Here is a 16,930-nt window from a genome sequence, read left to right on the forward strand (position 1 = left end):
AATAAATGCTATTTTGTAAATAAACATACGCATGGACCAGGAATAGATTTAGCGTGAAAAAGAGGGGACATTATCAGCTGTAATGTTGAACATTCTTTGACAATTTTGTACCAAAAGGATTTATCGAATGACTTCAGCAAGATAGAAAAAAAGTTTGCCAAAACAAAACTAAATTTCTAAATATTGTTTTACATCTACATAATTCTACCAGAAATCTATATAACTTTTAAGCTTGCACCATATTAAGAATAACAGTAGTTGCCATTGTTGATACTGTTTTGTATTAATTTCTTAATCAATAAAATTGAGAATGGAAATGGGGAATGTGTCAAAGAGACAACAACCTGACCATAGAAAAAACAACAGCAGAAGGTCACTAACAAGTCTTCAATGTAGCGAGACATTCCCGCACCTGGAGGCGTCCTTCAGATGGTCCCTAAACAAATATATACTAGTTCAGTGATAATGAACGCCATACTAATTTCCAAATTGTACACAAGAAACTAAAATTAAAAAAATACAAGATTAACAAAGGCCAGAGGCTCCTGACTTGGGACAAGCGCAAAAATGCTGCGTGGTTAAACATGTTTATGAGATCTCAACCCTCCCGCTATACCTCTAGCCAATGTAGAAAAGTAAATGCATAACAATACGCACATTTAAAATTCAATTCAAGAGAAGTCTGAGTCTGATGTCAGAAGATGTAACCAAAGAAAATAAACAAAATGACAATAATACATAAATAGCAACAGACTACTAGCAGTTAACTGACATGCCAGCTCCAGACTTCAATTAAACTGATTGAAAGATTATGATTTCATCATATGAATATCAGGTACAATCCTCCCCGTTAGGGGTTTAGTATCATACCACCATAACATATATTAGAAGAACAAAACCTTAAGTATCTTCTAATTGCAATGATGCTGTCTTTTGCAAACAAAAAATCAATCCACTTTCTGCCTCCATAGTTACAATAAATAATATTCAAATAATAGAAACATTTATCTGCAATCCTAATTAAGAAAAATAAAAAAAACCATTAAAAAACTCATTATTAAAACATAATCCTAAATATTCCCATCTTACTTGAAAACTTGACATCGCTAATCAATCTGGCTTTGGTATTAACAGATTGCTTAGATGCTTCTATATAATAAAATGTGACCCCATCTGCTGCTTTTGTTGGACCTGTGGCTGAAGTGGGTGTTCTCTGTAAAATAAACAAAAACATAATGACAAATGTTTCAATATATCATGAAATGTAAATTAAATCAATATTCTATCACCTTCCCCTGAATGGAACAATGCTTGTAGTTAATCAGAGAAACATAAAACAGAACATCATTTTTTTTTTGAGGAATAAAATTAAGATCTTGAAGCTTGTGAAATCTGATTCAGTGATGTAAAATTCTCTTTGATAAATTTTTCCTTTTTATATCATCTCCCTTTAGAGACAGTGTGTATGAAATCTAAATATGTTTCATAGGATCGAAATAAAAATATGCATACCCTGCTTCTACTCCAATCAAAATTGTCACTGATTTGATCTTGTACCAAGAAACAAGATGGATCAGTCTTCTCAAAGGAACAAGATGTCTGGGAATCTAAAATAAAATATGTATATATGTAAAAATTTCTTCAATAAATACAAGTTTCTTTAGAAAAGATAGATGGTACAGAGTTATATCTTTGGTGGATAAGTTTTTTTAATGTAAGTTCAAAGATAAATTAAATAAGGGCATCAAAACATGCAATAGCACTAACACAAGTCAAATAAACAGGACCCTCATAAAATAAAATGTTGACACAAAGATGTCTAGGCTCTTTGTGGAAAATGTAGAAAAAGATAATTATATGGACAGCAACATTGCTAATTAATTAAAAGTTGCTGGACCATGACATGGTGGACATAGCCTCAAAATAGTCACCAAACTGATATGTACTGATAGTAATGCAACTTATTACTATTTTATTGGCAAAATGCAACTATTTCCTCCCTAAAATTTGATTCAAAGGGATAATTCAACTTATAAAGCAGACATAATCATAACACTGTATTACCCAAGAGTTCCAGGTTTGAACTCACCTATATACTGACACTCTGGACCATCATACCCCAACTGACATGTACATGCATAAGTATCACCTGACACAGAACAGAAGCCTCCATTTCTACAAGGGTTTATAGGTGAGCATGGACCTGAAATGACAAGCTAGGTTTATAGGTGAACATTCACCTGTAATAACGAGCAGAGGATAATTGATGAACATGGATCTATAATGACAAATTTTAATGTAATATCTTAGGAGAACCAGATTTTGTCATTTGGATAATAGCAATCTTTATAATAAACACATCAATTCAATTTCATGAGATAGTTCAAAGGACAATGTAAAACAAGTTAGTCATCTATTATGCCATTCTGCTTGAACATTTTCAAACATGGACCCCAGAAGTGAACAATTCAGAACTTTATTAAAAGAAAGGACTTTTTTCCAACATTTTCATCAAATGCAACTGATTATAAAAAAGCTATCATTTCCAAATACTATTAATAATGTTCACAGATTTGAATAAATCCTTCTAACTTTTCATTATTTCACAATATCTTTAGATATAGTTATACTTCTTGATTACAAACTAGTTTGTTTTTATAATACAAAGTACCGGTACTTACTGCAGTCTGTAGTTAATAGTCTGACTTCATCAATGGCAATATCTCCTCTGTCACCCCCTACTGAAGCCTCAAAAACAATCTAAAATCAAATATTTCTCTTGTTCTTATCAATATTCATAATTATTGCTTATAAACATTCTATAGAATCAAACACAAACCAAGATATGTCTAATAACATTCTCTTTTAGTTGTTGTTCTGACTCTAACATTATAAATAATAAGTTACATTCTCTTTAAGTTGTTGTTCTGACTTTAACATTATAAATAATAAGTTTAAACAAAGACTGAGATCAACTGCTTTGAGGATTATGCATGCAACAACACTATCAAGCATCAATAGTCTCCCCATTTACATTTTTTTTTTATATTTTCACGAGTTCATTGCATGGGAGTCAAAATAAAAATATCCTGACTTTCCAGTACTCAAAATGATATTATTTCCCCAAAATCTATTTCATAAAGCTTTTCAATCCAACTTATAAAATTCATAACTGGAAAGGAGTTTAGTTTCTGTACCATTCAGCTTTCTTTGTATTCATACAATTTCATGACTGGAATCTGAGGTGCCAAGTTAAACAACAGAACTTGACTGATTTGTTCACATACTAATACTGGTAAGTTTTCATGTTGATATTCTTTAAAACCAGACAGCATAGGAATATTTCGACACCACTGGCCTCTCTTTGATTCTGTAAACATGTACATACCTTAGAGGTAGGTTTTGTCTGCACACTGACCATCTGACCTGTCCACTGGTTTCCTTGGTTACCAGACACTGACCATAGTTTTGTTTCTGTATTATCAGAATCCAATGTTGAGATTTTTAATTCCCCAGTCTGGTCTCCATACATATTATAGTTGAAAGTTAAACATCTTGCTTTGTCTGAAAAAAAAGTATATACAAGATGTACAATATAAAAATTAATATAAATGCATTTTCATATCTGTGAAGTTTACTATTGGTAAATAGAAAATGTCTAAAGGCCACATGGCCATCATACCAGCTCAGACTATCTTAATATAATGTTCAGTGTACCACAAAATCTGAGTCAAAATTCTAATTGGGTATATACCTTAAATGTTGACGTAATAATGAACAAGTGAGCAAAGTTACAAATTGATAAGAGACTGCAACTTCAAAGTAAACCTTCAATAAACATTTTTACCTAAAATGGGACAGATGGAGAGATGCAAGATTGGAAAACATATTGCTACTTAATTACCATTGTAAGGGGAGCATATAAAGGAGGAATTGTCAAAAGTAGAAAAATAGATTACAGATCGACAAATATGAAAATAATTCACATATTGCAAATTTATTTATTTATGAGCATAAGGATTTATCAAACATAATGAGTGATAATTCTACAATTTTTAACAACCCAGTTCCATGGTTTAAGTGATAGACGACTTACTTGAGTATTGTACATTACTGATCAATCTAACTTTAGAACCAATAGGCTTACTACTGGCCTCAATAAAGTAATATTTCCCTGCTAAGAAGGAGAGTGGACCTGTATTCTTAGTTCTGGTACTCTGAAATGTAAAGATACACCAAATAAATCAAGGGCAGATGAACTTTGTTAGCTTTAATTTAAACAAGAGTGCACACGCTGAAATGTCTCGCCTTCTATACTAATCATTGATATTATGTAGATAGTCCTAAGTATAAAGCTTTATAACAACTGTCTCATAAACTTAACATTAACCAAGATAACTAAACAAAGACCAATGAACCATGAAAATGAGGTCAAGGTCAGATGAACCATGCCAAGCAGACATGTACAGCTAACAATGCTTCTTTACAACATATATAGTTGACCTATTACTTATAGTTTAAGAAAAAAAGACCAAAACTCAAAAACTTAACTTTGACCACTGAACCATGAAAATGAGGTCAAGGTCACATGACATCTGCCCGCTAGACACATACACCTTACAATCATTCCATACAACAAATATAGTAGACCTATTGCATATAGTATGAAAAAAAGCCAGACCAAAACACAAAAATTTAACTATAACCACTGAACCATGAAAATGAGGTCAAGGACACATGACATCTGCCCGCTAGACATGTACACCTTACAATCATTCCATATAACAAATATAGTAGACCTATTGCATATAGTATGAAAAAAAACAGACCAAAACACAAAAATTTAACTATAACCACTGAACCATGAAAATGAGGTCAAGGTCAGATGACACATGCCAGTTGGACATGTACACCTTACAGTCCTTCCATACACCGAATATATAAGCCCTATTGCTTATAGTATCTGAGATATGGACTTGACCACCAAAACTTAACCTTGTTCACTGATCCATGAAATGAGGTCGAGGTCAAGTGAAAACTGACTGACAGACATGAGGACCTTGCAAGGTACGCACATATCAAATATAGTTATCCAATTACTTATTATAAGAGAGAATTCAACATTACAAAAAATTAGAACTTTTTTTTCAAGTGGTCACTGAACCATGAAAATGAGGTCAAGGACATTGGACATGTGACTGACGGAAACTTCGTAACATGAGGCATCTATATACAAAGTATGAAGCATCCAGGTCTTCCACCTTCTAAAATATAAAGCTTTTAAGAAGTAAGCTAACACCGCCGCCGCCGGATCACTATCCTTATGTCGAGCTTTCTGCAACAAAAGTTGCAGGCTCGACAAAAACTAAGTAAACATATTTGAATACCAGGAAATTCAAAATTGTATATTTATGCATCTCTAAATTTTTTTAAAAGTTCTTTGTTGGTAAAAATTTCAAGTTTTCATAAATGCAAGCAGAGTTTAAGAAAAACCAACAACAAGTCAGTGAATATTTTGAAATAAAAGAAATGGAGTTTTTTTTAGGAGTTTTTAATATATTGTTGTTTCTGCTTTATTATTAAGAGGTATCAATTTCTATACAGACTAGAGGGTTTGATATTGACCAATAACAAATATTTTATTAACATGATGGCATTCAGTAAACAAGTTTACTTACACGATCTCTTGACCAATCAAAATTATCTGTAACATCTTGTATTAGGAAACAATCTGGATCAGACATCTGAAAGGAACAATATCCTTCAGCATCTAAAACAAAATGAAAAGTCTTCTTACATCAATTACAATAACAGGAACCCACCTATATTGTATTAGTTTTCATCATACATTTCTTACCAATTTTCAAGAAATTAAAATCATTACAAATTCAAATAATTCCTTGCTTAAAGGATAGTCATACAGTTAAGAATAACTTAGTCACATAGCTATGTGTAGATACACACCTGTACACTGAAAGTCAGTATCACTAAAATACTAAAGGAAAGTCATTTTGTCAAGAATCATCAATTATAAATATGTAGATATACATACCTATATACTGACAGTTGGGACCACCAAATCCTGCAGGACAGGCACATGTGTAAGAATCACCTGTCACAGAACAAACCCCTCCATTCTGACAGGGTTCAACATCACAGGGTGCTAAAACAGAAGTATGTCATATACAAGTTGACACAGGTTAGTATTATGTTCTAAAATTTAAACCGTCATATATTTCAAATCCTTATTTTTCTAGTCTCAAGCATGTCCTAAATTTTTCAAAGAAGCAATGCCATTCTATTTATTATTTTGTATCATTACACGATTTTGTTTATAAAAATCAAAACATTGTCAATAAAATATAAACCAATAATTTTTGTTAATAAGGGGCCAGCTGAAGCAAGCCTTCAGGTGCAGGATTTTCTTGCTGTGTTGAAAACCCATTAGTTGCCTTCAGCTGTTTTATGCTCTTTGGTCAGGCTGTTTCGTGTTTCTATTCTCAATTTTATTTTAGTGTCAGTATATAGAATCTTTGATGGATGGATGGATGGATGGGCAAAATAATATATAATAATATTAATGATAAGTAAGAAGGACATGTTAAAGTATTATGAAAATAAATCCTGCTCTTTACTAGATTGATATGCAGAGTCTGGTCCACAAGGTACTTTAAAAGGAAGACATTTCACCCTATAAAAACAGATTATTCTGACTCCGAGCCAACAAGTTATTGGTGTTACTACTGAATGCTGCATACCTAACACAAAAGCAGCACATAAAAATGTTAAAGTCATTAGCATGAATTGGCCATGAATTGACCAGGGATTGACCACACAACCTCCTCCTCTCATGGTGAGAATGTTTCAATGAAACAACCAAGAAGGTTCACCTATAAAGAAAATTAACAAGTAAATTGCAATTGCTCATTTGGCTTGTTGGACTAGGTAAAGTGCCGGTAACATATGTTTACAACTAATTAACTGAAGATAACATATGGTTGTCATTTAAACCTGAAGTAATAGAAATACATACGACATTCCTCTGGTTTCAGTAAAATATTGTCCACAGCAATGTGTCCTTTTTTCCCCCCTACTACACCTTCTATTGCCAGCTGTAAACAGAACAAAACAATGACATAATGTAGTTTAAAAGTTAAAGAGTCCAAAATAAATTGTTGACACAAAGATATGTCCCACCTGTATGTAATTTTGAAAGTATAAGGCAACTGTTAAAAGCAATTCTTTAATATTTTTGAAAACACTCAAAGTCAATAATCAATGACTGAGGATGCTGGGTAAAATAATATTTTTCAATGGATTTGACTAAATTACCTGCATATCTGGTGAAGTGTTAACATTAACACTTCCTTGCCTCCACACATTTCCCTTGTTTCCATTTCTACTCCATAAATTTGTTTCCTGTTCACTAGAATCTATATGAAGTACATTCAGAGATCCTATCTGGGGACCATTCATGTTGTACGAAAAGCTGAGACATCTACTTAAAGCTGAAAATAAATTAACTAAGATGAAATGGGGAACAAAAAATACTTGAAGTAAAACTAAGCTTGTTACATCTTACAGTCAATAGACCATGATTATCTATCAGAAATATTTTTCAAAGAATGCCGCTCAAACCAGTGTTAGGGATTTTCTTAAACTTGAAGTGAGATGAGAGTTTTTATGCTCCATGTCAAAGGCCTCACTGTGAATTCCAGATGAAGAACAGCAATAAAAGCGCTGTTCTTTTGCTTTTGTGCAATGTTTGCTATGCAGGTACTGATTTTATGTCACGAATGGATACCTCATTCCCTTTGTTTTTCTATTATGAATGCTTATAAAATGAATGCGTTAAGAACTAAGCCAACCTATACTAACAACATGGAAGAATTAAATCTATAGAAAAAAATAGCAAGGACAATATGAATATTATAAACTGTGTATTCATTATTATTTTCGTTGGATACCAATTTTCATGGATTTCGTGGGTATAGGTGAACCAACAGATGACAAATGTTCTAAAGGCTTGTATAGAGACTTCACGAAATTAAATGTTCACAAATCTGCAAGTTGTCCTTCATCCACAAAATTGGTGCCCACGAAAATAAATGAATCCACAGTATACTTTATCTGCACTAGCCATTCATTAAAGAAATACCTTTGAGACTCTGTGAATTGACAAGCCTTGCATTCTGTCCTTTTTTCCTAGGTTTCAAAGTTTCTATATATTTGTAGAATGTTCCACTGGCTGCAAATGAGGGCCCAGTCTTCTTTATTTTAGTGGGACCCTATAAATGTATTAAGACAATAGATGTTTAAGTAAAATATGATAATGTTATACCTTCATTTTCATTATCAAATAAAAAGTACTAATTTTACTGCATTAGATGTGCATTTCAACTATTAATGTCTCTTCAGTGATGCTCAGGGCCTTTTGAAAATCCATTACAACAAATATACTTTCTGGTGTCAAGATTTATTTTGCTGACATGAAATGAACAATCTACCATAAATGACAAAAAAAGCCATGTTAAAAAAATATTCTTTTCTTATCCCCACCAATAGCCTTAACAAGCCTCATGGTATATTTATAGAATAAAATGCAGTGCTTGCTGGTAGTGTTATATATGTCTGATATTTTTAGAAAGCAAAAAAAAATTTTTTTGGTACAAAAAAGTAACTTACAGAGTTTGTGGTCCAATCAAATATATCTCTGGATGGGTTTTTCTCATCAGTCAGAAAACAGGAACTATCACTAGCCTCAAATGTGCAACTAAATGTTTCATCATCTGGAAAATAATGACTCACTTTTAGACTCATCAGGATTCATGCATTATCTAAACAAACAATTAGTACTTAGAATAAGGTAATTGGTAATGGACTTTTTATGGAAATGTTTCTGATCACCAATAATTCTTTTTTTCTATAAAGTCACGTCAGTCATATAAGCTAAGTTTGTATGTTCCAAATGAACAGTTTATCTTGGGCAGGTTGGTACTATTTGCAAATAAGAGTATTTTATAAAAATTTATTATTCTGTAATGGTTTCTAATAGGTGATTTGATGGTCCTAAATTAAGTTTACTGGCGACATGTTGTTTTATTATTTTTTCTTTAAACTATAAATAGAAATTAAATATAATTGGCTTCATCTAATGATACAGGTTTTTCAAAACAAAATCAAACGTGATCTAACCTGGACATTTTTCATCATTACACGATTCTGATTCTGTAGATGATCCCATACAATATATTCCTCCCGACTCTGGAACAGGATCATCACATGACCTTATCCTGGCCTGTGTTCCTCCGCCACAACTCACTGAACAGGAAGTAAAATCAGACCAAGATCCCCAGTTACCATTGACTGGAGGACATGCTCCTTCATTGCAAACTTGAATTTCATTGGCTAATCCTATGCAAGAAGCTCCACCATTGGCTGGTACTGGATTATCACATGTACGTGTCCTGGTTATTTGTCCATCACCACATGTTACAGAACATAAGCCATCTGTCCAGGATCCCCAGTTACCATCCACCACTGAAAAATAGTGACTAAATAGTGAAAAATAGTCTTATTAATATAAAAGTCCTCTTTCAAAAAAATAAATATACCATGACCCTGAAGTACAAGAACATTAAGAATGAAAAGCATAAATTTTAACTATCTTCATGACTATCTTCATGATGTTATTGAGGGAAAAAAAACACTGATTTAATGCAAAATCTTAACCCTTTCAACGCTATACACGGCATATGCCGCGATGACGTACGCCGTTCGCCACTGCTATTCGCGGCATATGCCGCGATGAAAAAGGATTTTTCATAAGGACTCTTAAACCATTCGGTTTTCATTCGGGTTCTCTCTAATTTTTCCTCGTTTGAATCTAGGATATGCAAGGTCTCATTTGCGCTTGAAATCCCGACAATTTTTATAGTAAAATCATGCAGTAGAAGGAAAATAAAAACAAATATTTTGACAAATGCAAATGGCGGAAATCGGAAACGAAGCTGTAAATATGGAAAAATTTCAGCATTTCCTTGGCGAAACTTACAACGAGGATTAGTTAAAAGGTTTCTTGTTATCTCAATGTGTTTATTACATAAAATTCGTGTGGGAAATATGATTTGATCGATCATTACGAGACGTAGAAAAAGGGGGGAAAACGGAGGTTGACTGAATTTTTTTAGGACGGAGCTATTTATTTGTGCCACGATTACATAAAACGTTATGTATGGTACAATACGCTACGGAATCGGGCAACTGGTGTCTTCTTTACAATATGGCAGATAAAACAACAAAATAAATGAAGACTAAAAGTAGTTTTTATTCAAAATTCAACACAAATGTAATAAATTACACCTTTTACCTGTTAATTACCTGAAAACGCAGGTTACCTGATAAAAATTTCAGTAAAATAATTGCCGAACATTACATTTCATGCTCTCCTGAGCATTTTTCATGCAATAACTTTCTCTGTATCTCATATAATAAAAAAGATACAGCAGTCTGAAAAGGAAAATACTGTTCTAATGAATGTACTAAAAAAAAATGCAGCAGCAGCAGCCATTTTTCTATTTTTTTGTGTAGCGTTGAAAGGGTTAAAGCTAGGAAATGGTGCAATAGGACTGTAGCTATTGGAAACATCCATTAAGATGAATTAAATATTAAAATTTAAATTAATTTATTAAAGTAATATTAAAAATAATTTAATGGAATTACTTTATATAAATAGATTATTAAGACACAATACGTTTTGGAATGCTGTACATACGTTATGCAGGGCCTATTAAGATTATTTACTGACAGTTCAAAACTTCAAATAATTATGCCTGCTTCTTTTGACTTTTTTATCATGTTCAACCATTTCACACTTTTCACTCCAGATAAATGTTAATATCAAGTTACTATAAATTACTCACCATCCAATTCACAAATATTTCCAGTAAACTCTTGTTTACAACTACAAGTGAAAGACAGGGCTGTTTCGGTACATAATCCAGAGTTCTGACATGGATTTGGAGAACAAAAAGATGAATTCTGATCTAAAATATATGAAAAATTATTTTGAACTAATATGTAATGGAGAAAAAATTTGAACTTTTTTATTTAGTGGGAAACATTCATAGTGCTAGGCCCTAGTAATTTACAACGAACATACAACACACTATTAATGAAAAAAGTCCAAGAAATATCAAAGTTGTGATACATATAAACACAATAATGTTTGTAAAATAAACTTGACCATAATACTTACCACAAGTCAAAGGTGATACTGAAATGAAATCTACAGCAATGTCAGACTTGTCGCCACTTCCCACAATTCCTTCTATTATTATCTGTAAAAAAATCAGAAAACTAACTATCTTTTGTGTTTTTTTAAAGATACTTTGACTATAACTATTTTGTGTTTATAAAAAAAACAATGAAACATGACTAGATTTTTTTTTGATTTAATTAAAGATTTGTCTACTATTTTCAGGCTAATTTCAATATCCAAAATCTGACATTTATCATGGAGTCCATTCCATTCAGTGGTTCTCTAAAAGAAGACATTTGTATGTATTTCCCACAGGGTCCTATGTTAAACTAAGTCCCCTGCTGGCAACCATCTTGAATGATGGATCAGCTTCAAAGTAACAACACTTGGTTAGCACCTTATAAGGAACATTCATGCCATGTTTGGTTCTATTCCATTCAGTGGTTCTCTAGAAGTTCAAAATGTTAAAAGTTAACAATGACAATGACAAACGACGACAGATGCCAAGTGAAGAGAATGTAAGATCAAAATGTAAGATATTGCTTATATAAACTTTACCCTAGATGTTGAAGTAAAGTTCAAATCAATTTCAACTTGATGCCAACTTTGACCTTGATCTCCAGATCTTGTCCACTGAGTTGTCTCCCCTACTTCATCCTCTGTTATCACATTCAGGGAACCAGTATTTAAACCATACATATAGTAGGAGAATTTCATGCAGTGCTCAGTTTCTACAATCATAAATTGATAAAATGATAAAGGTTATTCATTAGGATTTATAGGAAATATGAAGTTTCAAGGTTATTGAATAACAAGAGGCTGTCACAACGACAGCAAACCGGATTTATTAACATTTATTTGTGTCCTGGCAATATCACAAGAACCATTACTGATGAATGGTGGAAGTGAAAATTGTCAATATCAAATTTGACCTCCATTTTGTCATCAGTATCAACATATTAAAATTTGAAAAGCTTAGATTGAATGGTTCATGAGTAAATGCAATAAAGTGAATGGAAACGCCATTTTACAATCTTTCAAGAACCATAACTCCTGAACGGTAAAAGTCAAAATTGTCATTATTGAACTTGACCTCTATTTTGTCATCAGTAACAATATATAAAAATTTCAAAAGCTTTGGTTGAATGGTTCATGAGAAAATGCACGGACCATCTGGAAACACCATTTTTCAATCTTTCAAGAACCATAACTCCTGAACGGTAAAAGTCAAAATCGTCATTATTACACTTGACTTCCATTTTGTCATCAGTAACAACATCTTAAAATTTGGGAAGCTTTGGTAGAACAGTTCATGTGTAAATACACGCACACGACTGAAAACTCCATTTTTTAATCTTTCAAGAACCATAACTCCTGAACGGTAAAAGTCAAAATCGTCATTATTGAACTTGACCTCCATTTTGTCATCAGTAACAACATATTAAAATTTGGGAAGCTTTGGTAGAACAGTTCATGCGTAAATGCACGGACACGACTGGAAAAACCATTTTTCAATCTTTCAAGAACCATAACTCCTGAATGGTAAAAGTCAAAATCGCCATTATTGAACTTGACCTTCATTTAGTTGTCAGTAACAACATATTAAAATTTTAAAAGCTTTGGTTGAACAGTTCATTAGTTAACGCACGGACAACATTTGATTACCGCCCGCCCGGAAAGAAATGCCTACTTCTATTGACTAATTAAAACCAGTATCCAACAGTTTGATAGCTCTTTTTAATTTTAAACGGTTCAGTTAAGCTCTTTCTTCATAAATTTAAACCAATCAATTGTGTATATTTTAATTGTTTGCTGATGTAATACCTGATAGTTGTAGTGAGTACAGTCTGGCAGTAGAGTCTGTGTTACCCTTCCCCTCAATGTACAGATAGTATGTCCCTGCTGCAGCACTAGAAGGTCCTGTTCCTGACATTGATGTGTGTCCCTTAAATTATATAAAGGAGGTATTATTCAACTCATTGTATCTAGTCCCTTTAATTATATACAGGAGGTATTATTTAACTCATTGTATCTAGTCCCTTTAATTATATACAGGAGGTATTATTCAACTCATTGTATCTAGTCCCTTTAAATATATACAGGAGGTATTATTCAACTCATTGTATCTAGTCCCTTTAATTATATACAGGAGGTATTATTTAACTCATTGTATCTAGTCCCTTTAATTATATACAGGAGGTATTATTTAACTCATTGTATCTAGTCCCTTTAATTATATACAGGAGGTATTATTTAACTCATTGTATCTAGTCCCTTTAATTATATACAGGAGGTATTATTTATCTCATTGTATCTAGTCCCTTTAATTATATACAGGAGGTATTATTCAACTCATTGTATCTAGTCCCTTTAATCATATACAGGAGGTATTATTCAACTCATTGTATCTAGTCCCTTTAATTATATACAGGAGGTATTATTCAACTCATTTTATCTAGTCCCTTTAATTATATACAGGAGGTATTATTCAACTCATTGTATCTAGTCCCTTTAATTATATACAGGAGGTATTATTCAACTCATTGTATCTAGTCCCTTTAATTATATACAGGAGGTATTATTCAACTCATTGTATCTAAGAGCATATATTCATAATAAAACAATCTCCTTTTCCATTAGCTTTTTCAAACATTATAAAGCCAAAAATTATCCCAAAGGTCTTATGAAAATGCTGAACATCATATATATATAAATTGTCCAAGTGAAGCTGAACATAAAATATGATCAGGTGAATAAATATATTGAAATTGATCAGGTGAAAATTGATATACATGCAAATTGAACAAGTGAAACTGAAAATTACATACAACTAGTTGAAACTAAAAAGAAACTTACATCGTTTAATTTCCAGTCTATAGTATCATTGTTCTGGTCTTGCTCCAGGAAAGAACAAAATGTATTCTCAAATGAACATATCAAAGCTGCAGTATCTACAAATAATAGATAAACTTATAAGGAAAAGTTATGGACAAAGGTACATTCATATATAGCAGTTAAAATGATAATGGCAAGACATTTCTTCTCCAATCTTCAATCATTATCAACCTTAATCATCAATATGATTTTGTGCATTTTCTTCCATACAACTATTTTAGGTCTGTTTTATTTTTATAATCATCATTATTGTAGTTTGTAAATGGTGATATCTTTGCCAAGTCAAAATTATGCAAAAGCTAATTATGAGAAAATGTCCACATCTTTTTAAAACTATAACATTTAAGAACTGAACAACAATGGTTGTGATATTCTTGAAATTATTGTTTTATTTAAATACATGTATTTATACAACGGCATACTGTAGATTCATTGATTTTTCGTGCATTGATGAAAACTTGTATTTTTGTGGACATTTAATTTCATGGTTTTACCATATTTTACCATATTCGTTGAACATTTAAATATGTGGTTAACCTGTACCCACAAAATCCACGAAAAATTTGTTACAATAATGAATCCACAACACATCCTGTGCAAAAAAATGTTCATTGATCTGAAAAAATTTGTAAGAGTTCCGCAGAACCCAGTGTCTCGCCTACTTTTGCTGTTGATCAGGCCAAAAAAAAAAATAGGTGTGTTTCCTGTTGCATGCCCCAAAAAAGTAGGTATTTTTTTTTTTTTTTTTTACTGGCCTGCTTCGGTTGTTTTTTGTGTATTTTGTGAACAACACACTTGAATTTAAAGTCCCTCACATTAAAAAGCTGCACAACTTCCCCAACTGTCAATGTGGGAGATATTTCATGGTTTTTCCAGTCACAGTAAATTCATTGTTCTTTAATCCAAAGTCATGATACTGATTGAATATATCAATAAAGGTGGTAGAATTAGAAAATGGGGCTATTATACTTTTTTTCTCGTTCCTGTGTGGACACTCATCGATTGTTATTGATAACACACTTTGACTGATGGCCATAGCAGAAGCCATGCGAGGCGTTGTTTGACTTCAATCTGTATCACACAAATGCTTACTGTATTGAAATTTTATTTGAAATCAAACGTTTAAAAGATGCCATTCAAAGGCTATACTAAACAAAAACCGTTTCCGGAAAAAAACGAAAAAAATCCGGATTTTTTTTTTTTTTTTTTTTTCCGGGAAAAAAAAGTTAGGGTCGGCGCCAAAAAATTAGGGTCGGTCGGGCGACCGGAAACACACCTATTTTTTTTTTTGGCCTCAAGGCTCAACAAAACGAGGAAAAAAATATTAAAAATATTCCTCATGATACTATCTTTTGATTGTTTAATAAAGGCTTCTGTCCAAGTTTGGTAAAAATCCAGGATAGTTTATGAATCTAATAAATGTTTTAAAACTAAGATGACATATTCAATTGTAGTTTTTTGACAATTTAGAGTGAAGATTTCATATATTAGTGTTACACAGTGGCCTGTATTTATCATTGTTTAGAATGTATTTTTGTAAGTTCTGCATTTCATAGAAACCAAAAAAATGCTTTTAGAGAAATAGATCTGAATTATTTATCATGTCTTTTAACAGACCACATCTTAAATAGGAACATCTCATATATATCATTATAAGGTACTTGTAAATTCAGAAAGTATTCAATGTTTGCAGACTGTATGTAATGTTAACTGAAAGAAAAGCTAAGTCAGTTTATAAGTAAAATACTGATAAACAGGTAAAAAATTTAAACAAAATTTCTTTCTAGATACTAGATTTTGATCATAAATAAGTTTCTGTCTAAGTTTGGTACAAATCCAGGATAGTTTACAAAATTTATTAAAATTTTAAAAACTTTAACCACAGAGTGATGGAATGTTTCCTAACAGAAAAACTAAGTCCATTTATAAATAAAATATGGAAAAAAAAGGAATTTTATTTTTACCAAATTTACTTCTGGACACTATCTTATGATCATGAACAAGCTTCCGTCTAAGTTTGTTACGAATCCAGGATAGTTTAAGAAAGTTATTAAAATTTCAAAAACTTTAACCACAGAGTGAATGTAATGTTTCCCCGGCAGAAAAACTAAGTCCATTTATAAGTAAAATATGAAGAAAAAAAAAGGAATTTTATTTTTACAAAATTTACTTCTGGGTACTATCTTATGATCATAAACAAGCTGCTATCCAAGTTTGGTACAAATCCAGGATAGTTTAAGAAAGTTATTAAAATTTCAAAAACTTTAACCACAGAGTGAATATTTGTGGACGCTGGCGCCTCCGCCTCCGCCTCCGCCACCGCCGATGACGGAATGTAGGATCACTATATCTCCCTTTTCCAACTGAAGTCCAAGGCTTGACAAAAATAAATTTCAAAGGAAATTGTTTTCAAACAAATTAAAATAATTAACATTTCAATTGCATTAACATATGAGTAATATCTTACCAACAATTTGACAATTTGCTCCACTAAATCCAGCAGCACATGAACACTGATAGGTGGAGTTGTCAACAGGGATACAAGTTCCACCAAACATACATGGACTGGAATCACATACTGAAATAATGGCAGTACAGAATACTAGTAAACTTCTTAAATAATTATTGAGCAAACAATAACAAGAAAAGTTTACACATGACATTAAAAATAAAGGACTGATACACTGAGTTAGTAACATCCTAGAAGATAATGGAACTGTTCTCATGGGGATATGACTTCTCAAACACATTATTTGGACTGCAAGGTAGATTTGT

General features: G+C 32.1%; 1 protein-coding gene across 1 annotated transcript in view; it reads right to left on the minus strand.

Annotated features, from left to right (window-relative positions):
* LOC139489841 (MAM and LDL-receptor class A domain-containing protein 1-like) overlaps window positions 1–16,930 on the minus strand; it is a 77,473-nt gene that overhangs the window by 13,371 nt on the left and 47,172 nt on the right. The window contains exons 24-42 of the mRNA XM_071276687.1: window positions 16,623–16,733; window positions 14,117–14,211; window positions 13,085–13,205; window positions 11,819–11,991; window positions 11,258–11,339; window positions 10,923–11,045; window positions 9,196–9,540; window positions 8,686–8,789; window positions 8,159–8,288; window positions 7,333–7,508; window positions 7,034–7,112; window positions 6,053–6,163; window positions 5,679–5,770; window positions 4,097–4,217; window positions 3,389–3,564; window positions 2,682–2,760; window positions 2,090–2,203; window positions 1,513–1,607; window positions 1,090–1,213 (exon numbers count right to left, since the gene is read on the minus strand). Coding sequence (XP_071132788.1) covers window positions 1,090–1,213; window positions 1,513–1,607; window positions 2,090–2,203; window positions 2,682–2,760; window positions 3,389–3,564; window positions 4,097–4,217; window positions 5,679–5,770; window positions 6,053–6,163; window positions 7,034–7,112; window positions 7,333–7,508; window positions 8,159–8,288; window positions 8,686–8,789; window positions 9,196–9,540; window positions 10,923–11,045; window positions 11,258–11,339; window positions 11,819–11,991; window positions 13,085–13,205; window positions 14,117–14,211; window positions 16,623–16,733 — 2,451 coding nt within the window. The remainder of the gene's footprint in view (window positions 1–1,089; window positions 1,214–1,512; window positions 1,608–2,089; window positions 2,204–2,681; window positions 2,761–3,388; window positions 3,565–4,096; window positions 4,218–5,678; window positions 5,771–6,052; window positions 6,164–7,033; window positions 7,113–7,332; window positions 7,509–8,158; window positions 8,289–8,685; window positions 8,790–9,195; window positions 9,541–10,922; window positions 11,046–11,257; window positions 11,340–11,818; window positions 11,992–13,084; window positions 13,206–14,116; window positions 14,212–16,622; window positions 16,734–16,930) is intronic.

The sequence above is a fragment of the Mytilus edulis genome, chromosome 9, assembly GCF_963676685.1.
Source record: "Mytilus edulis chromosome 9, xbMytEdul2.2, whole genome shotgun sequence".
Lineage (NCBI taxonomy): Eukaryota > Metazoa > Mollusca > Bivalvia > Mytilida > Mytilidae > Mytilus > Mytilus edulis.